The following is a 27,082-nucleotide window of genomic DNA, read 5'->3' as shown; positions in this document are numbered from 1 at the left end:
CCCTGGATCCTACAGGGGAGCAGGTAGCTGAACTGGGGGACATGCCTGAGCTGACCCATTGGCAGCAAGAAGGAGGACCCTCCAGGGAGGAGTTCTGCGAGGAGCAGAAGAAGTGCCCTTCTCTTGTGGGTTTGCAGCAGCAGGCTGCAAACCAGGCAGCGGGATCACATTGGCTCTACTGGGAGAATTGTCTCCTGTATAGTGAGCTTAAGGTTGCTGAGCCTGGGTCAGCCCGTGTGCTGGTGGTGCACCAGCGCTTCAGAGCCTTCCTACTGGGGCTGGCTCATGATGTGCCTTTAGCAGGACATTTGGGGCAGGACAAGACCTTTGAAAGGCTTGTCACCCACTTTTATTGGCAACAAATGCGCAACAGTTCAGATACTCATTGCAGGACCTGTCAGACTTGCCAGGCAAGTGGAAAGAGTGGGAGGAAGCAAAAGGCTCCTCTCCAGCAATTCCCTGTGGTCAGCACCCCCTTTGAAAGGGTGGGCATTGACATTGTGGGGCCTCTGGACCCCAAGACAGCCATGGGAAACAGGTTCATCCTGGTCTTGGTGGACCATGCCACCCGGTACCCGGAAGCCACCCCTCTCAGGACAGTGATGGCCCCGTGGTGGGACGGGCACTGATGGGGATTTTCTCCCATGTGGGGTTCCCCAGAGAGGTGGTGTCAGACCGTGGTACAAACTTCATTTCCAAGTATATGAAGTCCCTGTGGCAGGAGTGTGGGGTAACTTATAAGTTCACCACTCCTTACCACCCCCAAGGTAATGGGCTGGTTGAGAGTTTCAACCGGTCCCTCAAAGGCATGATTCTGCGTCTTGAGGAACCCATGAGGAATAAGTGGGACGTCCTCTTGCAATGCCTTCTCTTTGCTTACAGAGAGGTGCCACAGAAGTCCCTAGGGTTCAGCCCCTTAGAACTGCTCTATGGTCACCCTGTAAGAGGACCTCTGAGTTTGGTAAAGGAAGACTGGGAGAAAGCTCCCAGGAAACCTCCCCAGGGTGTATATAGTTACATGCTGGCCTTCAGAAACCAAACCCTGCGTTTCAGGTAACTCACCCAGGTGAATCTGGAAGCCAGCCAGGAATAGATGAAGCGGTGGTACGATCAGAATGCCAGTCTGATTGAGCTTCAGCCTGGTCAGAAAGTGTGGGTCATGGCACCAGTGGAGCCCTGTGCGCTCCAGGATAAGTGGACCGGACCATTTGAGGTGGTGGAGCGCAAGAGTCCTGTCACCTACTTGGTGGACTTGCAGTCTCCAAGGAACCCTTTGCGGGTCCTACATGTCAACCGCCTGAAGCCCCACTTGGAGAGGTCTGAAGTGGGCATGCTCCTAGCAACTGATGCTGGAATGGAGGAGACTGAGCCTCTTACTGACCTTCTGTCTGCAACAGGGCAGGATGGTTCAGTGGATGGTGTGAACCTCTCTTCCACCCTGACCAGCAGAATGACTGTCGCCAGTTGTTGGGACAGTTTTCTGATTTGTTCTCCCTGATTCCCAGTGTCACTGATTGATGTGTCCATGATGTAGACACTGGAGACAGTCCTCCTGTTAAGCACAAAACTTACAGAGTGACTGACAGGGTGAGAGCTTGCATCAAGGAGGAGGTCTCCAAGATGCTTGCATTGGGGGTGATTGAGTCCTCTAACAGTCCTTGGGCCAACCCAGTGGTCTTGGTCCCAAAGGCTGCCACACCGGGTGCCACACCAGAACTCCGGTTCTGTGTGGACTACCGAGAGCTCAATTCAGTCACCAGGACTGACGCGCAACCCATCCCCAGAGCTGATAAGCTCATTGAACTGTTAGGGGCTGCCCTGTACCTCAGCATGTTTGATCTAACGTCTGGGTCCTGGCAGATCGCCTTAACTGATGGGGCAAGAGAGAGCGGCCAGCATTCTCCACACCAGATGAGCACTACCAATTCCGGGTTATGCCCTTTGGGATGAAGAATGCCTCTGCCACCTTTCAGAGGTTCGTCAACAAGGTGTTGGCTGGACTGGAAGATTTCAGTGCCGCCTACGTGGATGACATTGCAGTGTTCAGCGCCAGTTGTGAAGAACATCTGCACCACCTCTGGGAAGTGTTGATGGCGCTGTATAGAGCAGGCCTCACAATCAAGGCAAGTAAGTGCCAGATTGGACAGGGTTCTGTGGTGTACTTGGGACACCAGGTTGGGAGCGGCCAGGTGGCGCTCCTACAGCCCAAGATTAAGACCAACCTGGCTTGGGAACCCCCCACAACCCAGACAGAGGTGAGAGCCTTTTTAGGACTCACTGGGTATTACAGGAGGCTTGTCAAGGGGTATGGCAGCATTGTTGCACCCTTGACAGAGCTGACTTCTAGGAAGCAGCCCAAGAAAGTGAACTGGACTGATACCTGTCAGAAAGCTTTTGATGCCCTGAAGACTGCCATGTGCACGGCGCCCATGCTCCTTGCACCCAACTTCTCAAAAGAGTTTATCGTACAGACAGACGCTTCAGAGCATGGTGTGGGGGCTGTTCTTTCACAGATAAATGAGGAGGGCTTAGACCAACCTGTAGCCTTCATCAGTAGGAGGTTACTTCCACAAGAACAAAGGTGGAGTGCAATTGAGCGTGAGGCATTTGCTGTGGTCTGGGCACTGAAGAAGTTGAGACCATACTTTTTTGGGACTCACTTCCGGGTTCAGACAGACCACAGGCTCCTCAGATGGTTGATGCAGATGAGGGGTGAGAAACCAAAGCTGTTGAGGTGGTCCATTTTTTCTAAAGGGGATGGACTTCACGGTGGAACACCGCCCTAGTACAGAACACGCCAATGCTGATGGTCTGTCCAGATTTTTCCGCCTTAGTGAAGACAACTCCCAAGGGGTGGGTGGTTCTCCCTACATTTCAGCTGGAGGGGATATGTGTTAGACCTGGCACCATTGGCGTGGGTCTCCCTTCCATTTCTTTGCTGTTGCCTCCTGTGTTTTTGCTATATGTTTTGCTGGTTTAGATGCTTTGGGCACTGTGCCACTGCTTTTCAGTGCCACAGTACAAGTGCTCCCTATTGTAAAGTGTTGTATTGAATTAGTGACTCCGTGATTGGTTTATTTGATTTACTTGTCAGACCCTAGTACAGTGCACCATGTGTGCCCAGGACATGTAAATCAAATGCTGCTGGTGGGATTGCAGCACTGGTTGTGCCACCCACAGAAGCAGCTTGTAAAGTGCGTCTCAGGCCTGCCATTGCAGAGTCTGGGTGTAGTCGGTGACTGCCATGTCGACTTGGCAAGTGCACCCACTTGCCAGTCCCTAAATCTTCCCTTTTCTTCATATCATACACCCCTAAGGTAGGCCCATGGTCAGGGTGCATTGTAAGTATAAGGTAGGACATGCCCTGGTGTGTGTGGCATGTGCTAATAGTGAATTACAGCCATTTTCGTGTTTCACTATTGCAGGGCTACCAGTCCCCATAGGCCTGAATGGGCAGTTTGATTATAACATCTTATAATCCTAACTGACCCCAGGGAACATGGTAGAAATTCGAGTTTAGTATGCCTGAACTCAGAATGATAAAATACAGCTTTTAGAGAAGTTGGTTTTAACATTCTGTGTTTGAAAATACCACTTTTAGAAAGTAGGTATTTTCTTGCCTAACTGTCCAAGCCTGCCTCTGCTAGGTTGTGTATTTCATGTCTGGCTTGTGAGTGACAGGGGCTGGGGATTCCAGGAGACAGGGTGAGTGAGCACAGGGCAGAATAGACCTATCTGCAAGTAGAGTGGTGGGAGGAGCTGCACCTGGGTCTGAATAGGGCTGTGCCTGCCTTCCACAATCCTGGCTCCACCTCCTGCGGTGCATCTGATGTCCCTGGCCCACACTGTCAAAGAAAAGAAGGAGTCCGGTAAACAAAGCGCTCCAGGACTGCACAGGACTGGTTTGGACTAGGTACAGACACTCTCTGCCTTCAGAGACAAAGGATTTAGTAGTATAAATATGGGGACCCAGACCCCAAGATTTTAGATCACTTCTGGGAATCAAGACGACCCTTTGCCAAGGAGAAGAACCAAGGAAGCTGAAGGAGGAGACTGCTCCTGTGCTGTGCTGTTGGCCTTCACTGGTTACTTTATTTGCCAAGGAAAGGAGAAAAGGAACTTTGTGTGTACGTTTGCAATCTTGAAAAAGTATCTCCAAGGGCTTGAACTGAGCTTGCCTCCTGCCTGAAGTCTCAGGGATACAAGACTTCATCACCAGCTCCCCTGAATTCCCTTGCTGTGGAATTCTGCCTGCAGAGAGGGGTCTACTGTTGTTTGGGCCCTCTGAAAAGCCTACGAGTCGCTGGGAGCTGGAAGCGCGACGCAACAAGGAGAAGCGTGTCACCTCCGTTGCAGCTGTTCGCCATCGCATCATCAACGAAGCGCGTCGCATCACTGGATAAGCGTGTCACCGCCGCAGAGGTCGCCGTCGCACCACCGGAGAAGCGTGTAGCAGGGCCTGTCGCGGCTCAGAAGTTACTGAGATCACCACACGGCCGTCGGGCGTGCACGCATCACATCCAACGTTGTTGCATCAAGACGCCATTTTCTCGCATCACACCGGATCATTGCGGCGCCATCTTGTCGCATTACACCGGAGCACAGTAAGAAACCGATGCATCACCTCCTCTCCGGTAAGGAACCGACGCATCACCTCCCCTACGCTACAGTAAGGAACCGACGCATCACCTTCCCCCGAAGCAAGGAACCGACGCATCACCTTCCCTGCGATCCTTTTGTTTGTATTGTGTGACGCATTCAAGGTACTTTGAGAGTAAAGTGTCGCATTTAACATCTACAATGAACTAATCTATTTTCTATCATTTTAAAGTCTATTTTTGAGTACAGTATTGTGGATTTTTGTGGTTTGGTCTTGTGTTAAGTCTAGTAAAGATTACTTATTTTTCTAAACTGGTGTGGTGTCCATTTGTAGTGTTTTCACTGTATTACTGTGTGTGTTCACAAATGCTGTACACACTGCCTCTGAGATAAGCCTGTCTGCTCGTGCCAAGCTAGCACGGGGGTGAGCAGGGGTCATTTCAGGAGTGTACCCCCTTACCCTGACTAGAAGCAAGGGTCCCTATTTAATCAAAGGTACCTACCTCTGCTAACTAGAGACCCCCAGTTCTAACAACAGGCTTCTCAGAAGACGTTCAGGCATCACTCAAGGATATGCCGTTTGATAAGTCTAGCCTCTTTGGAGATAAGGCTGACCCTGCTCTTGAATGCTTTAAGGGAAGTAGAGCTACTGAATCAACCCCTGGTTTTTTCACACCCACTAGGCAGTATCACCAACAATTTCACCTTTTTCAAGGTATCGCTAGCGGTTTTGCCTACAGAGTCAAGGCCCACCACTCCAACAACAGGCACACCAGCGCTTGAGGGGTCGGGGATCGAGCAAACAATGCCCAGGTTTGCAGGGATAGCACATCTCCCAGTCCCCAGACCCTCTGACAACAGCCTCCAAGCTGCTTTAGCTTGGCCTAACCAGTACACGATCACCCCATGAGAAGGCAGGATCAGTCATTTTCTCCATGGGTAGCAAACCATTAAATCCAATATGGGGGAGTTAGAGACCGGCAGATTGTCCAACTGGGCTATTCCCTGCCATTTCTTTCCATCCCACTGTATCTTCAATGCTCCTCAGAATGGGATTTTAACTTGGTCTTCACGCTTTTGATGGGCATGCCCTTCAAGATTGCTGATTATTGAGACGGTATTGCTCACTGCAATTATTTCAGTACACAGTGTCAGTGAGCTTCAGCCTCGGTCTGTGCAACCTCCATATACTACTACTTTCCAGACAAACTGGTGAAGCAAACTCGTGCATCTTTTCTGCCAAAGGTGGCGTTGCCCTCCCATGTGGGACAGTTTTCCACTTTCTTTGGCTTTTTTGTGCCACCTCACCCCTATAAGGTGGGAAAGAGGCTTCATAGACTGAACCTTAGAACAGCGCTTAGCTTTTAAATCAAGAGCTTGAAAGAGCACCGGGTGGGTGATCAACTGTTTATTGGCTAAAAAGGGAAAGTTGGTACAGAAGCGAACAGCATCCAGGAAAAACATATTTTGTATTAAGACATGCTAGGGTGCAACTATAAAAAGAAGCCTCTCAAGGGCCTTCAGGTTTATTGAGCCAGGGCCAAAGCCTCCACAATGGTATTGGCTAGAGGGGTTTGGGAGTTAGATCTATGCCAGACTGCGACATGGGAGTACAGACACCAGAAATCACTGCCCTGACAATGTCAGCAGGGAGGGGCTATCTTGCCCTTTCTGCCCTGCAGAACATTCTGGTGTAAGTCCACGCCTCAGTCTCTCTGCCTGTTTGAAAGGTGAGGAATCTTCAGTTAGAATTATCCATTAGAGGAACAAGTTATTTACCTCCAGTAGTGCTCTTTCTGGTGGATATGCTATCTCCAGGTTGTTCACCATCCTCACTCCTCTCCCTTCTGTGGAGTGGACTTTAAGGGCTTCAAAAAGGCCTCAAGCCAGATTTCACACACTGAATACTTGCACTCTGTCACCGCTGATGCATGTCTGAGGGTACAGAAGAGTTCCAAGAAAAAGTGATGTTAGTGTACAGGGGTGGCTGTTATATATGACTGTGTTGCCACTTCCTGGGGTGGTGCGAGATCACTGCGAAGCCTATGACACCATCTGGCAATATATGGGAGCAATTGCTATGAAAAGTTTCAGATACAGAACTTGTATTATTTTATAAGGAGTAAACCGCTGTCAACCCGTATATATGTAGGTGAATGTATGTATGTCCGTATTTATAAATATATACTTTTATACTTTCATGGAGATTAAACTGAAAAAAGTTTGTTAAAATATTTATTTTATATTTGTAACAACAAGACTTCTGCAAAAACTCTCTTTAAAGGCCTTGATAGGGTGGTGCGGGTTTCCACTATTTAATCACACAAGGTCCAAGTCAGGACTATCAAGCAAGGGAACCTTGCACTCCAGGACTACAGGTGCCTGCATTTTATATATCCATAAATATGTAATTATTGTTTCGCAAGTAGGTGTTCCCAAAATCAAATTACACTTGAAACATTTCATCTGAGAACTGTAACCAGCCAGTTCAACCTTGTATCTTGAAGCTGAGTGAATATATTCTCAGGTGATGATCTTTCACTGAACAAACCATTCTCCTTCACATTTTCTCAGACCAAGATTCTATCTGATTATCTCCTTAGGACCTACATTGGTACACGCCATGATAAAGGGGTTTACATCATGAACAAAAGGAATGGCCAATTGTCTACCAAACTGAAATTAAATGTAATATAATTATTTCCCATCAAAAAAAGTTATCAACAGGGTTTAGAGGATGCTTATTATACAGTCTGATACTAATAAATAAATGAGATGCTAAATAACAAATACAAAGATTTGGAATATTCAGACCACCTTCACGTGGCAGAAATAATTTCTATAGATTAATTCTAGGCTGGCATTGAACACATATGAAACAAATATATAAGGCCTATTATTGATTAAACAATTTTTGATACAATGTAGAAGGTAGAGCTGAAAAAAGAAAAATAGAGAGGAAGCTAATTAATTTTGATATGTGAAATTATCCCAATAATTGTTAGCGGTACTGATGGCCGTCTTTCTAAAATAGTTTTGGTTTTCCAGAGAAAAGAAAGAAAGGTTAAATAATAATGAGCTGCAACATTTTCTGATACCAGTTTTTTAGATAGCTCTTGGGATTTCTATTCTAATTATGACTTAAAAAGCTAGGAAGAGCTTGTTGTCTAGAATTAAAAGTTAGCACCCCTGCATTATGTGGTTAAATAAATATATTTCTCAATGACCTTAAATTTGTATTCTATATTGGATTTTTCTGTACATAGAAATGGACCTAAGACACCAGCATATAATTTTGATTAAGGAGCAAAACACAGAGCTGGATTGTTTAAAATATAGGTTCCTAAGGTGACTGCCAATGACTCCATAACAAGAGCAAAACAAATAGGAGAAACAGGCCAACCCGGTCTATTTCACTGTGTAACCCTTAGATCTATCATTCAAAACCAAAGATGCTGTTGCGTTCTCATAGAGCAAAGCAATTGTCCTTTTGAACTAGAGTGGAAAAAGCCCATTACTTGTAAGAACTCATATATATATATAAAAAATAAAAAAAACAGCTTATGAGTTAGAAAGCTTTTTTTGCATCCTATTAGTTGATACAGTAACCGGGTGTGCATACAAGGAGAATAAATCAATGGTTTCTGATCCAAAATAATCCATAGCATAAAGTTGTTTGGAAGGAATAAAGGCATTTTAATCGAAATGTATTAACTGGGGTGCTTTGGCCACAAATCATGAAGTTATTAAGTTCACCAGACTTTTATAATTAATATCTAGCAAAGAAAAAGGGTGATAAGAGCTTGGAACCAATGGATTTTCCCTTTTTAAGGCAGCATATAAAAGAACCTTCGAAGAATGAAGCTGAGCTATATTCCCAGTTAATATGAAATTAAATTGTTTGGTGAGGGACCCTTTCAAAACAGAAAAATATGCTTTATAGCATTCAGACTGAAAATCAACTTCTCCTGCAGCTTTACAACGAGGTTGTATGTTTATAGTTTAATCTATTTCTTCTTCATGGAGCGACTATTAAACTGCACACCACATTACCCATCATTCCAGTGTTCACTTGCTGCATCTTCAGCTACCAGGATATCATATTCCTCGGCAGCATACCGCTCCCAGTCTGAAATATCTTGTGCATCACTTTCATTAACCTGAGTGACAAAGTTTATGTTTAGTATACATATAATTTTACAAACATATATAATCCCAGTTCATTGGCTCCAATTTAAAAGAAGCTCAACGCTTACCCTGAAAACGGAAAATGGATCTTTCTGTTCATGGTCCAGGTATTTTTCAAGGTTGAAAAAGGTGTCAAAGAACAGATTTGCTTGTTTACACTTCTTTAAGTCGTGAAGAGTAATTTTCCCTATCGAACAAGCAAACACAGTTAGTGAAAATAAAATGGACATGCTTCTTTATGTATGTTCATGTACATCACAATGATCAAGAAGTTGCATCACTGTGCTACACAGCATGATAAAACAGTAAATATAAAATCCATTTATACAGTTACACAAATAAGAAACATATAGTTAACACGCATTGCTACAGCAATGGCACATGCCGATCCTTTAAAAAACAGACGTATGAAAACATTTAAAACAAGTGAGTTTAAATTTCATGACCACAGGGGCTTAATGTTGCATACAAAACATAAATTCTACTAATGATGCCACTCAAAAGAACAGACTTCTCAGGTTAATGCTAAAGTGGACAAGTGACACATCCACAGTGTCACACAATTTGGAGGATAGTAGGTTAGGTGGCTGAAAACTATCTCACATAACTAAATAAACTTACTAGAAATTATGTGTTCACTTCATCTACATAGCTGAATAAACAATCAAACCTTTACTCAGATCTTTCTTAATGGTGTCCGGGTCAAGTGTAAGGGGTTATGCATATACTAAAAAAACATATTTCAAAACTGTTCAGATCAAGATTATATTGCAGTTTTCTTATTTATTTTTCATACAGAAAACTGTGCAGTACCCTTTTAATATTGAATGCAATATATAAATGAAATGTGTATTTACATATCATATTAAGTATGTTCAAACAAAATGATGTACAGGATGCTTGAAATCCTCTCAGCCACTGGAGGACACTCTGGCTGCATTTTAGCCCACAATTTATTACTGACTGTGCAACTCTAAACAGAGACCAGTCATACGCAAATCAGTATTGGTCCTGCTCCAACAGGAACACTCCAGTCAGACCTGCCAGGCCATATTACCTCCACCCAAGACCACAGGCAACCCCAGAACAGTTTCAGACCACTTATGTTTCATTGGTAAGGTACAGATAGATTCCTGTTGAACAGTGAGCATGAGGCCCATATTTAGTCATACCTATCTCAGTTAGAGTATCCACTGCAACATACAACAAAGTGGTGGAAGGAATGCTTGAGTTAAATTTAGCCACTGGTGATCACTCAGACCACATTCCAGGCCATCGTTTTTGCCAACGATGCCATACACATATCAGTATCGGCCTGAGTGCCCACTGCATGGTCTTGTTGGGCTAAAGACATAACAAATAAAAGGGCTTCCCACAGCTTTGCCTACAAGGGGTTTATATTCTGGGCACCATCATAGGTCACAAATTTGTCCCAGCGCATAGCACAAGAGTAGAGCCTCCTGGCACAGCACACACAACCCCATTCCACCCTGCCTGTTGTAGCATCACATGGCAATGGTTTTGACTGTGAGAACCTGCATCAGCCTTCCACTGATGGATGGCGGGAAGGCGTTTAGAACCAGAAGAATGGCTCTGCAGCTCCAGCAGGTTTGATGTATAGCCAGCTCTCCATTAGAGACAAGAGCACTCCGACCCCCACCTCCCTCAGATGACACCACAAACTCAGTAGTGATGTGTAGATCACCACTGTTAGCTCTGGGAGGGGAAGAGAGAGTGGCATGATGCAGGACAAACTGCAGTCGATCAGCCACCACTGCACATCTTTAACTGCTTCCTCAGAGATCTGGATGGTGTCAGAAAGGCGGCCTTGATGTTGGGTCAACTGGGACTTCATGTTCCACTGTAGGGCTTGCATGTACCATGTGCTGTGGTTGACAAGGAGGCTGCACAAGACTAGGATGCCAAGAAGCCTCAGAACCACTCTCACCTGAATCCAGGAGCAAGTCTGAAACATTGGAATCATGGCCTGAAACCCAGCAATGTCAAAATGTCAGTCATCTGAAGGGGTTCCATGACTGACTGTGATGAGGCTGCCTTCAGCTGCCAGTTGTCAAAGTAAGGGACCATAGCAACTCCTGTCCTCCAAAGATGGGCAGCGATCACCCCCTTCACTTTTGGAAATACCCAAGGGGTGCTAGTTAGGCCCAAGGGGAGCACGTAAAACTGAAAATGCTCCTGGCCTACTGTGAACCACCGATAACACCAGTGGGACTGCAGGATAGGTATATGAAAATGCACATCCTGAAAGTCTAAGGACAAAATTGAGTTGCCCAGGTACAGAACAGATAGGATCTCGGCCAATATGGTCATTTTAAATCAGTTCTTTCATAGGAAGGTCTTGAGGGGAAGGGAGTCCAAGATAGACCTCAAGCCCCCCCCATCCTTTTTCAGCATGAGAGAATAAAAAGAGTAACAACCCCTACCTTTCATAGAGTCCAACCCGCTCTAGCTCTATCCCACTGTTGGAGAGCAACAGGTGTTCCTTCTGTCAGAGGAAGGACTTATGCTCTTCTGTAACCTGCTCTGGTGTAGCAGGGATATTAGGTGGGGTCAGAAAAAAAAGGTAAGGCATAACCTATAGAATAATTTGCAAGACTCATCCGTTGAATGTGATGGATCACTAACCTAGAAGAAAGTGCAGGATCCTGTCTCCCACTGTGAGGGTACGCACTACTGAGGACAAACTAACGCAGTTTGTAAGCCATTATAGCAGGGAACGAGGGAATGGAAGACTGGTGCCCCTGCTGTTCTGTATTTTTCCTGTCGGTTCCACGTTTGCGGGCCGAATGGACAAAGCCGTCAGAGGCAGCCTTCCCAACCAGTGATGCAACAATATATTGCCAACGCTCTGTAGTAAAACCTACATTTACGAAACTGGTGCAGGGAATCTTTGGCAGGGTGCAACAGCCCTATGATCGAGCTGCAGAGCTACTGTTTTTGAAGCATTCCGCAGTGGAGTCTGCCATCTCACTGCAGAGGCAGGATTCATCGAAGGGCATCTTCATCAGTGCTGCTTTCACATTGCCATAGAACAGAGACCTCATCTTGGCATGTTGATAAAAGACCACACTGGTACCATCCACCCTGCCAAGATAATCCATGGTATTCAAGCTAGAAAACATATTTGGCTGCGTCTTGCCCATCATGTACTGTATGTGCCAGAGAGTCCCTAAGATCTTCAAGGACTGCTGGCAAGATTTGACTGTCTATGTCCCAAAGAGCATGGGTGTATTGGCCCAACAGACGAGCTGCATTTACGCATCACAATCTAAGACTGGCTGAATAAACCAGGTTTGCCAAAGGTGTCAATCTCTTTCGTTTCTCCATCCAGAGGAGTAGTGAGAGCATTCACTTTACTAATTGAGGCCTGCACAATAAGGCCCTCTGGAGTGGGGTGCTTGGTGAGAAAATCGCACCTATGACTACTGGGCACCTGCCTGTTCAAAGGCAGGCAAGAACATGGTTTTTAACCAGGTAGCCATCTGTGAGGGCATCAATCAGGTTACTTGTAAAGTGCGACAAATCACCCGTAAGTGTCTCAAGGCACTGGCAGGAAGGGGGTTGTCTTACAGCTGGCCAGCCGAAGGCACTGTGGTCCAGTCGAAGAGCCAGGTCTTAAGGTCCTTCATGAATTCAGGCAGTGACTGTGATCGCCTGAGGTGGAGAGGCAGGCTGTTCCAGGTCTTTGCTGAGCGGTAGGAGAAAGATCTTTCTCCGGCTGTGGTCTTGCCGATACGTGGGATGGTAGCCAGGGCCAGTTGGGTGGAGCGGAGGTCTCTGGTGGGTGTGTGGAATGCGAGGCAGTAGTTAAGGTATGCGGGTTCTGCATCAGGTAGAGCTTTTTAGGCGTGCGTGACAAGCTTTTTGGTGATTCTTTTGTTGACTGGGAGCAGGTGGAAGTCTCTCAGGTGACCAGTGATGTGGCTGTGGCGGGGTATGCAGAGCATGAGTCTGGTGGAGGCATTCTGAATGTTCTGCAGTTCTTGAGAAGTTTCATGGTGATGCCGGCGTACAGCGCGTTGCCATTGTCGATTCTGCTGCTGATGAGTGTGTGGGTGACCGCCTTTCTGGCCTCGGTGGGTATCCACTTGAATAACTTTCCGAGCAGGCGTAACGTGTGGAAGCAGGATGATAAGATGGCGTTGATCTGGCGGTTCATGGTGAGTTAGGAGTCCAGGATGATGCCTAGGTTTTGTGCGTGATCTGTGGGGGTGGAGGGGTTCTAAGTGCTGCGGGCCACTAGGAGTCCTCCCAGGCGAAGGGGGGCGGAGCCCATGATGAGGACTTAGGTATTCTCTGAGTTGAGATAGAGGCAGCTGTTCTTCATCCAGGTGGCGACAGCCTTCATCCTGTCATGGAAATTGGTCTTGGTGACTGTGAGTTTGCTGGTGAGGGAAAGAATTAGATGGGAGTCGCCGGCGTAGCAGACTTTGTTGAGTCCATCATTAAAAGGGCTCAGATGGAGTTGGTCCTGTTAAAACGTTTTAGTCTCAACTGAGCCTCGATGTAAGGTTAGATCTTCAGCTGCCCTCTGAACCACCACTGTGAATGAGGCACTGTTTCTTTGATGGGCCATGTGGTGAGTCAAGCTCTGTCCCAGGAGAGGTGTCAAGCCCACTGCTGTTCTGTAAATCAAGGTATAAGTTATGATCAGTGTAATGAGGGTAGAGCAAGCCACTCCCCTTACCATCATCATCATCATCATCATCATCCTGGAATACACCCTGTTCTGACACACGGTCAAAGTCAGTATCATAAAAATAATAGAGCTTCTGGGGCTAGCTGGGATGCAGTAGAGGCACAGGGTTAGAGTCAGGCTGCATGAGAATTGTTTGCGGTTTTGCAATTTCGTAGTGCAACATCGGTCGAGCTTGGGCAGACGTTGATTTAGGGTCTGACATGGGGATCAGCACTGGATCACTCTCTCGCATCAGGGTAGAAGGAACTTGCAAGGACCATGGGGCTGGAATAGAAGCCTGTATCAGAGTTGGTTTGGGCCCAGTAACAAGACCCAAAGGGACTGATGGTGCCTAGTGGTAACCCAACTGAAGGCCCCTGTGTATTGTGGGGCATGACAACGTACTGAATATTTGCAATATGGCCTCGTTGAAGGTCTCGAACTGCTGCGCGGTTGACATTGGGCTGAGGAACTCTGAGTGCATCAGGATCAGTTGAGGAATAGTCTCAGTGACCGGTGACCTCGATGAGTGCGACTTACATCTGGACTCCATTGCACCTTTTCCTTGGAGTTGGAGTGACAGAATAGGGTCTAGTCCCACTTTGTTATTTATGCTTGTGTTTGGACTTGGACTTAACAGAACACTTTAAGTGGGAAGTGGAATGGTGTTGCAAGCGACCCTGTGACAAGTACCGAGTACAGGGCTGTAACTTGGAGTGGGAGCAGTATCTACACGAAGGCTGCATTTACTTCTTATGCATGGCTACATAAAGCTATGCCTCAATCTCAAAATGCCTTTGGGTGCACAAGCGCGCACCGATCACACTACATTCTTTTTCCTAGCCCAGGCACCAAAGACATATTGTGGGTGATTCAAAGTCATGTTATAAGTGCTCCCTCATGCACCCAAGGGTGATTCGAGACCAGGAGGCAACAGTGTATAACGCCAAGCACTAAATTGGAGGCCTTTGTGTAGATTCGGCTCAAAGCCACAGACCTATATGGCGCATCTTCAGGGCTCATGCCACTGCTGTGTTCTTCAATCGGGTTACCGCCAACAGGTCCCTCAAGGCAGTTTGTCCCATCAGGTCTGTTAGTGGCCCTGTACTGACTTACACCCCTGCCCTAAGATCCATGCTTGTTCTCATCACACTGACGTTAGTGCTGACACCACCGGATGATTCAGTGCAGACACCCATGTCGGATTCTGAGCAGTCGTCGCCTACAGCATGACCATTGTCATGCTATGAGATTACAGAAGCACAACCTGTTATCACACACCTAGACTCTATGTGTCTATACTTCATCAAAGCTACCAGCAGAGGCTCCATTTTGGCTGATTCAGACCATGTGGTAGAGCAGGGTGCACCCCAGGATATTGATGATGGTGAGGAGGCTGGCTTGCTCCCCCCATCATCACACTGATGATGCCTTACACTTTGATTCACAAATTTGCAGTAGGTTCGATACTTCCACAGAGACAGAGGTTGACTTGCCCTATGGGCCTTCAACCTAAGAAAGTGCCTCATTTGGAGCGGTGGTTCAGAGTGCAGCCAAGGTGCTAAAATGCATAGCTGTCCTCTACTGAGACTTAAACAAATGTATTGATGGAAATTCTTTAGAATGGGGCGGCAACATTTGAACCTTTGCCCCATTCAAAGATCCTCTCACTGATACTCGGTTGACTCCCTGATAGAAACCATTTTCTTGCCCACTTGTTAACAGGTAGCTAGTCAGATGTAATAGACCGACAACTGGTGACCTGGATTTTTTCACAAAGCACCCCTTTCAAGAGTCTTTTTGTAAAGGCTTTGACCAGTAAAATGAAACCTAACTCATTTCTGATCAATCCTTCGGATAGAGAATCCAGAAAGATGGATGCCTTTGGAAAGCGCGTTTTCATCTGCCAACTTGGCAGTGCAATCTGTAAATCCAGTCATCCGGTTGGGCTGATACATACATGCCTATTGGGACATGGCCAACTAGATCTTGCCAGCAGTCCAGGAGCATCTTAGAGACTCTCAGGCTCAGACAAAACATGACGGGCAGGACACTGCCTAGTATGCTATCCGTGCAGGCCTGAATAACATGGATTGCATTAGCAGGGCGGTCGATACAAGCGGTACCCTCGATAGACATCCCTGGATGAGGTGCACCAGGTTCTAAGGTAATCTACAGCATTGCTAATGCCCTTTGATGGGACTCAACAGAGGTAAAGTGCATTCCTTGGGGCTGTTGACTCCTGCCAAACAATTACTGCACCAGTTCCAGCAATTTAAGGGCTATTCAGAAGGGTTAATCCGTTAGTGATAGTGGTAGAGACCGCCATCTCTTCCAGCCAAGTTATCGAGCACCCATAGTGTGCACGCCCGAGCTCGGCTAAGTTTCTACTAAGCCAAATTCCAGATAGCGCACCGGCTCAGTAGCCCAGCAAAGCGGAAATTCAGACTTGAAGTAGGTGGTAACCTCAGTCAAAGGAAGTATGATGGCTCCCTCTACACCAGCGCGCAGATCCAGGCAGCGCCACGGTGAACTTGTCCCTGCTCTTGCAGCAGAGACTCAGGGCCATGCTCCCCAGGCAACCAGGCCGTTCAAGACGGGCGAAGCTTCTCCAGTCCCTTGTGGAGCGTACAGTCTCCCGGCAGTGCAGCGTGGGCCGGAGTCACTCAGTAGGCCGCACCTCTCCACAACGGCGCTAGCCCACGGCCCATTGAAATAAACAAGGCCTGGAGCGGCAGAAGGGCGGAATAAACAGTATCCCCTTAGACGGCACAATAGTTAGGGAGACTTTCCCCCCCAGCCGATCGCTGATGCCCTCAATCAGAGAGGATATATGAAGGATAATTGTCTTCGGCTCGCAGAGCCTCACAAGGTGGTGGCCATCTTGCTGTCGGACTCTTGGGTGCCCCATGAAGCTTGTATAGTTGGTGTCCACATCCCCAGGCCATTCTATCAGGAGGAGGTCACACCTCCTCCCAGCCACGGCCCTTTTGTTTACTTTCATGAGAGCAATTTACACGTCCCAGTAGGCTGCCAGGTGACAGTTGAGGACTATAGCTGAAAGGATTACTAGAGGCTTTTGGTAGGAAAATGTAAACTTTCTAAAAGTGGCATAAAATCAGACTTTACCATCAGATTGGATTTTTAAAAACTACTAATTTGAGTCCATGAATCAAGGTACTAGCTATACCCAAACTAGAGTTATACATTATAAGATGTTATGATGAAGCCTAGCACTTTTCTATGGGAGTACCACCCTTGCCACAGTGAAAATAGACTTAGGAGATTTTTCACTGCCCTGCCAGGACATGTAATACATAAGTACACATGTCCCACTTTTGAAAAGCATACACCCCTCTACAATTAAGCTATAGACCCAGAGTACACAGATTACCATATACTAGGGATTTATAGATAAGCATATACTAGGGATTTATAGATAAACTAAATATGTCAATCAGGGATTATCTACTTCGACATATTTTTAGGGGTCAGAGCACATACACTGGGCAGCGCACCAGTGTTCAAAAAGTCCATACACTAGCTGCATCAGTCAAACAACTGAGGGGAACATGCACAAAAAAAGTGACCTTTCCTTACAGACGGTAAAATGAACAAAAATCGATGGCCAAAACATGTAGTTGGGCAAAGCACAATAAAATGTCTTCATTATGACATACTGAGTGAGTGTGCCTCTCATTTGCCAAACATACTCAAATTTACGAAGATTACAAATAGATCTGGATGTCAAATTTTGCATATGTTGAAGTCTTTGCACCCAGGAGGAATTACAATTGTCTGAGCTGAAGAAGACATTAATCACTATGATTTTCAGAACCATGGACATAAAAGATACAACTTCTAGGAAGAGAACATAGGTAAAAAAACATGAGTACTAATAACCAAGGATATAAAGGCATGCATGGTGAGGTGGATAGAACAGAACACAGAGATTACCAATTTCTGGGTGTGATATGTATAGTAGCCTATTTAAGGTGTGATATGTATAGTAGCCTATTTAAGGAGGGAAGGTATAAGTGTCATATGTTGGGAGGGTTAGGCATGATCAGCACTTCCATTTTTGGAGGACTCGTCATACCCATTCAGCTTCAAAGTCCACACAGTGCCACTGGCAGTGCCCCAGGGCTAGACTCTTCATCAACTCCAATGCTCAAGGGGATCAGGGTATTATCGGCATACACTGAAAAAAATCATAAACATCTCTTGCAAAAACAGGCCCGGGGATAAAGGCATAAGCTGAACAAAAGGGGGGAGAGTGAAGAAGTCTGAGGCATGCACAGTGGGACAGGTCAGGGCCAGAAGCGAAGGAGCAGAGCTGTACTAATAAGTTTTGTTTGCACTGAATGATTTGGCCCACTTTAGCACTGTAGTGACATCTGACAACCAAATATGCAGAGTGTCATGGTCAAGGGCATCAAAGGAAACCACCAAATCCACCAGAACCAGCACTCCAAGATTGCTTTTACTTACAATGGCTCACAGCTCAGCTACTACAATTGCAGTTTTAATTGTGAATGGAGCAACTCATTAGGGAATAGACACATTTGCTCACTTTTTTAGTACTTTGCCAGACTGAATATGTGAGGGGGATTTAAAGGCTTTACGATTATTCATAATTTTCTAGGCTTCCATCAGGGACAAACCTCGAAAAGACGTGAAATTCACCAAGTGAGATGAAAAACTCAAACCTATCTTGGAGGCAGGGTAGGAGGGTATACATTCTGCTTCAATTTTCTCCACAATCTATTCCACTTTATCAAAGAAGAAATCAAATAGGGGGTCAACCAACAACCTCATTGGAATGATCATCTTAGTACAGGCTTGAACTCCGCCCAGCCAGTTAATGGTCTTTTGGGGGAGTACTAATTTCTGTATCTGAACAAAGAAGGTGACATATCGTGCCATATTAATGGTTAAACACATTAAAAGAGGACAAGGAAACAAACCGTTCACACAGTTGCAACACAAAAGGTCAGAATTACAACAAAGTAAAGTCTGAAGCGGACTGTCATTCAAAGTGACTGAACATGAGAAGTAAAAAAGATATATATGAAAAAATTAAACACTTAGATGCAGAACGGCATCTGGACAGCAGTGGAAGCATAATCCATCTGAGAGCAAAAATCGAGCAACAGAGACTAATGCATGGCAAGAGGTCCTGTGCCACATACACAAAATATCAAAGTGCACTTGGAACACTCTGCTGTCATTAGCTTTATGAGGTATAATGGTAAACAGATATGCAATAGCATTGGATACCAGAAGATAACAAATTGATCTTGACAATTATTACGGCTCTTTTCTTGTTAGTTAGATATTATGTTTAGGTGAGAATACATACAAAATGATACAGCAATCTGCATTTAAAGTATTACGAAAATCGTCACAGATATGGACCCCCCCCCTCTTTCGTTGTACAGGGATTTCAACAATTTAGTACAGATGTGATTCAATTTAGTACAGGTTTGTATCAAATCTGTGCTTATTGTGGTGCTCCCAGTGGACAACATCTGAAATTTGGTACAGACCTTCAATTCCCACATAATAAACATTTAGCTGGACCCTCAAAATTGGAATCGATCAAAGCAGTTACAAGGTAGAAAACATGTTTGGGTAAAGGTAATCAATTACCTTCTTCCTGTGGCTTCACAAGATCCAACACCTGGCAAAGGCAGTCCTCTAAAGGTAGAGGTTCAATGCCCAGGCTTTCCATTTTCTGACACTGCTCTTCGTAGAAATACTCTAGCTCATACATTGATATTACACCATCGCCATCCAGATCCATACAACGAAACCAGTACTCGATACTAGAAGCAATAAAGACAGCACATTACTTCCTGAAAGATCTCAATCTAATTTATGCAGTCATAAAACTAAAGAGCAACATTGCAGTGCAATATATCATTCTATGTATACAGAAATAGTGTACGCACATTTTGAGACTTTTTAGTAGGGTATGAGCATCCTGACCAATGAAAAGGCTTGAACCCCCTGTGATATCGTTCCAGATTTAGGGTTTCACCACTAGTGATGTCATACCCCAACCACTCCTCCCATGTCAAAGCAAATCTGCATACTGGTATAAATGTTGAAACTGGAAACCTAGCAAAATTCACATATCTGAGCAGTAACCATTCTGAGGAAACCAAGGATGGCTCACACACATTTCCATCTCCTGTGCTTAGTGAGGGTCTATCTCTTACCTCTACTGTTCAATGTCTACTTGCGCCCCATGCACACATGAAGCACAAACTGCACATACAAATCTATACTGATGGCTTCCAAATTCATGTCTGCTTCGACAACAACATGGAGTAGCCGAGTAACCCACAAGCGTCACTGAGTATGTTGTTCTGATCCACAACTAGATTCTGCTACACATGAAAGTCTCGCTGTTAAACTTTTGGGGAAAATAACTTGTTGCCATCACCTTTTCTCCCTTGCTCACTTTGCCACTGAATTTAAGCTAGCCTGGTCTGAATTAGGGTGGCAAAGTGAGCTAAAGAACGATGATGGATTCAACCCAGATCTGTGACTGGGGGTGAGTGTCTGAGAAGTTTGAGTGCTCCGTCCATCATCTCCTTGCGTTTGCTTTGATCACCTTTTACACCTGACAAATCTGCTCTTTGCTGTGGCATTCCTCAGGGATCTTCCTTATCATCAATGTTCTTTAATATCAAGGTATGTTTCCTTGGCCAGCTCAGAGGGTCTTTTGGATTTAGAGCCTTATCTTATGCAGTTGATCCTGAGAACAACATTAGACTAGATCACCTAGACCCGGCATCTGTGTTTAGACTGAACAACTTTCTGACCACTGTTCAACAGTGGATGAGTCACCATTTTTTAAAACTTAATGCTGGGAAAACTGAATTTATGCTTTTGAGCAGCAGTCAGCCAAGTGGGACAATATACTGTGGCCTCCCGAGCTGGGTAGCTCCCGTTCTGCTGCTGGGTGTCTGTATCGATCTTTTCCCTAAGAGCACATATCAATGCCGTAGTCTCCTTGTGCTTTTTGACACTGCAAAATATAAAGAAGAACCTCCTGTTTCTGCATGCAGACCCACATTCTATTACAGTGTCTGCCACAATCTCTATTCTTTCTATATTTCATGAAACATTAATTTAATCCAGTTGATGATTTCTAAGAGACATGACTGCAGCTCCCCAAGTTGGTCAGGGGAGGAGCCCAGATACACCACTAGCCTGGTATCGTCTGCATATTTCTTGGACATACAGCCGCTCTTCCTAATTATATTGCACAGGGGTCTGATATAGATGTTGACTGGACATGGAGAGAGCAGGAAACCTTATGAATTTGCACTACTCCCTGCTAGTTACTGATGCAAATGCTTTGGTAAACCTGCTACTAGTTGTAGCCTATCAGGATATTATGGTTCGAAGTTCAAATACTCCGGAAAGGTCCAAAACCTTAATACAGCCAAATGACCTTTGTCAGCTATCAGTTTGATGCTATCAGTTAAATCGGTCTAAAAGAAGCTGACCAGGTGAAACTCACACAGAAAAACATCCAAGCAACTCACAGTAAGCCAATCAGCCAATTGCCCTGTTATTGAAATGTTTTCTATGATGGGTCAAGCAATATCATCACACATCTGTGAGGCAGCTATTTCCACCGTAAGGGCAGGTAGGAAGAGAAAGTGGAAGACTGGTTAAAATAAAGTTGCTGTGCTGGTAATATTGTGACCATATGTAAAATAATTTCGGTATCGCTGATAATAAACATTCAGATGTTTTATAGACTGTTTTTATGTACATCCCAATATTTCTTCCTCTATTGTACATTCAAAAGCCTGTCTTTTATTTAAGAAGCTTTAGCTCCTCTGAAAACCAGGTGGCTTTATGTAACTGCCTTGTATTTTCTTCAATGAAGCAATAACTTCTGAAAGAGGTAGAGTTATTTTTTCAGGCTTAACTGGCAACAATGAGTCTCATCTAAGTTAAATGCATTGAGCTGAGCAGCCAGCGATACTCACCTTATGTCTCTTTTTCCCCACTCGCAACTGAGATTTTTTTGTGGTTCATTTACATGGTACTGACCACCGAAAGGCACGTGTGAATGTAAGGAGAACTTCAGCAGGTTTTTGTTACTACCAGTTATGCGGGTTCACAAGCAAGCACAAAGAAAGTGGAAACAATGACAGGTCTGGCTTAGGGTCTTCGGGAAAGAAATGCTCCACTTTTAAGAAGAGAAATTTTAGGAATTGTTGAAATTGAATATACATAGATATAACTTTTCCTTAAAACTATTTTTGATAAAATAAACCAAGATGAAAATATTTTCTGTGGGACAATTATGTTTTTAATCATCTTTGGATGTATCACCTATTAATGATTGAATAGGGGGAGGTTTGTTGTTTTTGTCCCACCACTGTACACCTGATTCTTTTGTTATACTGGAACCTTCTTTATGAAACCTTTTAAAAGCAAGATAAGAATATACTATCTATCTGCGAAATAAGTTGTTTCCATGTTATTGTTGGTAAAGTGAGTAAAGTTTTTTTTTTCATAGAAACGTTAGCGTTACCACACATGACGTGTCAGAGGTAGTTAGTCTGATAGCTGAAGGTTTGGTAGGATACCTTAGTTTGGACATCAGCTTCTGCCCCTTGACAGAAGTATGTTATGATTTGCAGGGATTCAAGAATGAAGCTTATTCAAAGTCAGTTTATGGTCTATAAAGCTTCATCTATTTCTGGTCCAAAACCCAAACTTCCCTCAACAGGCACATCTATGTTTCTGGCCTGAACATCTAGATGGAAACTAGTTTCTTGGAGTTATCCTGGTTATTTAAAATGTTCTATTTCTTACTTGATGTAAGCCTGTTTCAGCATTTTCCAAAACTTTCTCTATTAAGTCATAGCGGAGGAATTTATTCTCCGGCTGCTTTGCTTCTAATGCAAACATTGTGGAATATTTTCTGCTCATATGATCATATGACCTCGTATCTGCTGGAAAGGCAGGATTTGGGAAGTATGGTAATCATTGCAGGAGGTTCTATATAATGAGGTTCTATATTATCATCTCAATATTCATATTCCCCTTTATTTCGCTTTTCTTTCTGGTTTAGCCTCCTCAACGTTGTTTTACGTAGAAGGTGAATAGACACGTGGGCTTTAAAGGGGCATATTCTCTGGGCCAAGATGGCTCCAGGTTACAGCCATAATCTTTTGAAGTGGAAATCACTTTTTCTGGCATTCCAACAGACATACAAGACTCAAGAAATCTTGTCTTAAATGTTGTACTAGTTTTAAGTGACACCAGAACATTCAAATGAAAGACCTGGGATTGTGGGGATACAGGAGGATGTAGAGTCTCCATAAGTGGAAGCAGTCAAGTATCTCCTCATAGCAGCTGATGTATATGCTAGTATCCAATCTGCAGTATGTGTCGTCAGAGCATTGTGGTGGTAAAAAAAAAAAGTACTTTGGTGTTGCTCGTCCTCAATATTCTCCTCAAGTGTCTTGCCTGGCTGGTATTCAATCTCATTAGTTCCCAAATTTCCGCCTTCTGAATTGTAGCTTGTGGACAGGGATTCGGTTCTAGATGATGAAAGAGCCACTGATGAGGAGGTTGGTGAAGAGAATATGGCTGAAGAGGAAAACAGTCTTGGTCAATTATGTTTTGGTCAACAAGGATGGTACAATTGAAGAGACCATGAATGAGTTCTTGATTGACAAGAATGTCACCTAGAATATGGGAAAAGTACATCTTTGACCCCAAAAGTGAAGGGCCCTGACAATGGTACAATGTTTGATGTGGAGGCTATCGATAGAGAGTTTGGAATCCTGACATGCCGCTGTGGATTTTCTGTTATGCAGCATGCAGTTTCAAGGGATACCCACAACCTGCCAGAGCATTTTGACCTTTTTCACCAGAGCTGCTCATTTTAATTTTTTTTTGGTTAACAGATTTTATTTGTCAAATGGCACATGTACAGCAGGGCCCTGTACCCCAGAGGTGTCTGCACAATCAGAGCATGTTATACTGAATTTGACATTTTCATATTGAAACACAAGCTCATTTTACTTTTTAACAGAAGGAATGTCTGAAATATTTCGATCCAATAAAGGTGTTGAGTTTCAGCGTGAAAAGGTGGACTTTGAAGGCATAAATGACACAACCAGATTTGCGAACTTTTATACCTGCACATCCATTACAAACTGAGATTAATCCTCTAAAATGGTGACATTTCTGGAGTGAAAAAAGGAGAAATAGAGTCGAAACAGGGCTCTTCCCAATTTTAGGGGCTGTAGAATGGCCATGATCAGGTGGTGGAAACCAGAAAGAGTACCTTTTCAGGTAGTTCTAAACCCTCATGTTTTTCACACCCATGCACAAACATTCCACCTGCCACAAATTGGTGGAGCAAGCAAACGGGGTGTAAAAAAACACAGGGAGACCCTTTGAGAATGCGGGGAATTTTTTTACTACATAAATAAAATTATTTCCCAATAGAGAAAGAAAGTTATGATTTACTATCACCTTGAAAGGTAGAAAGATGTACACTTGTGCTGTGAAGTTTTGCTTACTAAAAAAAAATAATACAATGGTGAAGAATCACTGCAAACAGGCAGATTTTCTGCTGACAGCCAATTCGGAGCTACGTGCAATCAGCAGCAGACGCCTATGAGCCATAAAGTTACTCCTTTGGTGAAATCCATGGTAAAGTAAATATAGAAGAAAATTAACCATTTCGACACTTTTAGTTTAGTAGTTGATTCATCGTCAGGTGACACTCATTTTTGGAAAAAGAAAACACCAGACGTCTGACTGTCTTTCAAGGTCTCGGAAGAAAACCATTATTAGGGCAATCGGCTTGTATGTGATGTGGGTGCAGGCAAAAAATATATTCAGTGTGCTAGTCATCCGCAAATAGAGTCTTCCTAGAGTGTTTTTATATCAAAAGACTCGACCCCGCAAAAAAGTGAGCTTTTTTCAAATAAAAATGTAAAATGTCAGGATCAAAGTAGGTCCCTTGGCACCTACCATAGATGCCATGCATTGCAGAAAAAATCCACTTGACAGAATGGCAAACACCTACATAAACACCAAAAAAGCTACATACCTGATGCTGTGAGTTTTAAGAAGATGCTGATTCCAGTTAAAGCAAGATTTTCTAAGGAATTCTTTTCAGAAATGAGGATACAAGAATGACTCTGACATCTTCCTGTTACCACTCCTGCAGTAAGAACCTGAGGGTGGCCTTAAGAGCAGAGATTAAACCTACTTCAGTGGGTACAAAAACCAAACATAATGTGGCGATTCGGCTACTGCACTAAGTGTGCTGGTATTGTTACTGCTAAGATATTGTAACAATACTGAACAACTCAAGCCTGTTGAAGAGAAATAATTCAAAGCACGAAAAATCAGATGTCGACAAACTCATTTTATTTTATTAAAAACAATGGCAAAAGGTTTGCAGCAAAAGAGGTGCTTCGTGTACCAGCTTCGCTCAGCAAACAGTTAAAAATACAACTTGTAAAATGAAAACCATGTAGAATCTATGTTAAGTATGGTGTAGCATCAAAAGAAAAATTCCAGAATAAAAGAGGACTCCCCAGTTTGGAATAGTCCAGCGTTTTCAAAAGTAATATATTGATATTACTTTTTAAAAAGCTGGGCTATTACTTCTTATAAGTAAATATTTAATAGAAATAGGTTGATAAATGTATGGGCCATCATGTCTTGTATTGATAATATTTACTTATAATGCCTTACAGTAAAGCTTACAATCCGGCTAAGAAGTAAATAATGACAGCGGTTGGGGCTGGAAGAAGTCTAGAACCGGGCTCATGTACACAGAGAAATGGCATTTTTTCCTGTAAATGAGAGCCGTTTAGTCCTAATTACAAGGAGGTTGGATTCATGTGCGGGGATACCCTAAAACCCCCACGCATAAATCTAGTGATAATGAGTATGTGTCCCCGAATGGGGAATAGCCTGCGGACTCTGATTTACTGGCTCCAAATCTGCATCTGGTGTCACCATTCAGAGGGCGAATAAGCTTCCATTCATGACCTACTAAAGGTGGGTGGTGAATGGAAGTGATCGGGAGGTGTTAGGCCACAGTGTGTTCCAGAACCCTGGAAGTCAGGATGCAGTTGGGCAGGTCATAACTGGGTAGAGCTGTATCCCCACTCCAGAATACCACTCTGCCCAACTTATAATAAGGGTCGTATTATCAATATGTTAAGTCTGGTTATGACTCCTTTTCCTTAACATTAGATGCAATAAAATGTTGACATTTGGGTGAATAAGTGACAACTTACCTTTTAAAAAAAAATTTGGACTTAATTAAATATTTCAAGCTCGAATACGTGAAACCTTTATACCGTTCACAATCCTGCCAATTTTTGGAATGTCCTATAGCTGCTTCCTTAATTTGCTAAACCCTAAATCGATTATGCATGCCCTTTAAAAATGTCTTGTTGCAGTATGCGGACTTTGCGCTGCATTTATTTTGCAGTCAGACATTTAGCCCCCGCCACTGCAGGGCCTAATTAAACAAACAGCTTTGCAGTTGGAGGCGGCAAAATACCCATGTGGCAGGGTGGGGAGGGCAGCATGGGCACGGGGATGCCCGCTTAAATATATACCATTGTTTGCCCCGCGGTGAAATGACTGCAAATCACTCTGTGCAACGTTCTGATCCACATGACAATTATGCAGAAACAGGAGATGGAAAGCCAACACGACTACCTGGGCATTAGTGCATGTGAACAGATACTGACTGAGAGAAGGAGTTGCTTAATTTTGTGACACATCAGGAGACTACTCAACATGCAAAAGAGCACTGTAGAATACAATCTATCAGGGAAAAGACTACCATTTACAAAGAAAAGTCACTGGAGATGTACAGGTTTTCACAAAGTTATGGCCCTTCATACTCCAGCTTATCATCTCCTAGACTGAAGCCTTTAAACGACGGAGGGTTACATTCCCAAAAATAGGCACATCTTTTAACCAAGTGCTGTCAGGCAAGTCTGCACCAGGGTACAGCTTGTAGTCCTAACAGAGACACATAAAATGCTTAACAAATGTGCTACAGAAAAGCTTTCAATGCCAATACAAAGGGGTTCACCTGCTGACGAATCTGGTTCCTAAGGCAGGGATAATCTACTCAAGTGCATAAACATCTTAGGTAACTCTTCTTTCAGAACAAATACAGTACAACATAACAGAGGGCACATCATACATTGACCAAAGGGACAAGTGGGTAAATATCAAGTTAAATACATTTATTGTGCAAACATTTAATATCGTGAATATAACTTAAAAATGAATAAATGGCTCATAATTGATCTAAAATACATCTCAACACCACAAATTATTATTGTGTCAACCACACAGTCTCTCATACCCTCTCATCCCCACAACATACCTCAGATCACAACCACTAAATTGTTTAGATGACAAAGCTCATGTAACAATCATGATAGATACATATGGGATGCAATATATAGGGAAAGAACAATTTCCAACAGTATTTCTTGAAACATGTTTAAAAAAATGAGATTATTCATAACATTTTTGCAAAACAGTGGCTAATTATTA

The 27,082-nt window shown here is 44.0% G+C and overlaps 1 protein-coding gene across 2 annotated transcripts in view; it reads right to left on the bottom strand.

Moving 5' to 3' along the window:
* The window catches only part of LOC146805565 (serine/threonine-protein phosphatase 2A regulatory subunit B'' subunit beta-like), a 369,793-nt gene that overhangs the window by 28,174 nt on the left and 314,537 nt on the right, over positions 1–27,082 (bottom strand). For both annotated transcript variants that reach the window (XM_085622841.1, XM_085622842.1), the window contains exons 10-12: positions 19,139–19,314; positions 8,856–8,974; positions 8,653–8,759 (exon numbers count right to left, since the gene is read on the bottom strand). In XM_085622841.1, coding sequence (XP_085478967.1) covers positions 8,653–8,759; positions 8,856–8,974; positions 19,139–19,314 — 402 coding nt within the window. The remainder of the gene's footprint in view (positions 1–8,652; positions 8,760–8,855; positions 8,975–19,138; positions 19,315–27,082) is intronic.

This window comes from Triturus cristatus, chromosome 8, assembly GCF_964204655.1.
Source record: "Triturus cristatus chromosome 8, aTriCri1.1, whole genome shotgun sequence".
In the NCBI taxonomy this organism is placed as follows: Eukaryota; Metazoa; Chordata; class Amphibia; order Caudata; family Salamandridae; genus Triturus; species Triturus cristatus.
The sequence above is the reverse complement of the archived record's forward strand: the minus strand, read 5'-3'. Positions and strand labels throughout refer to the sequence as shown.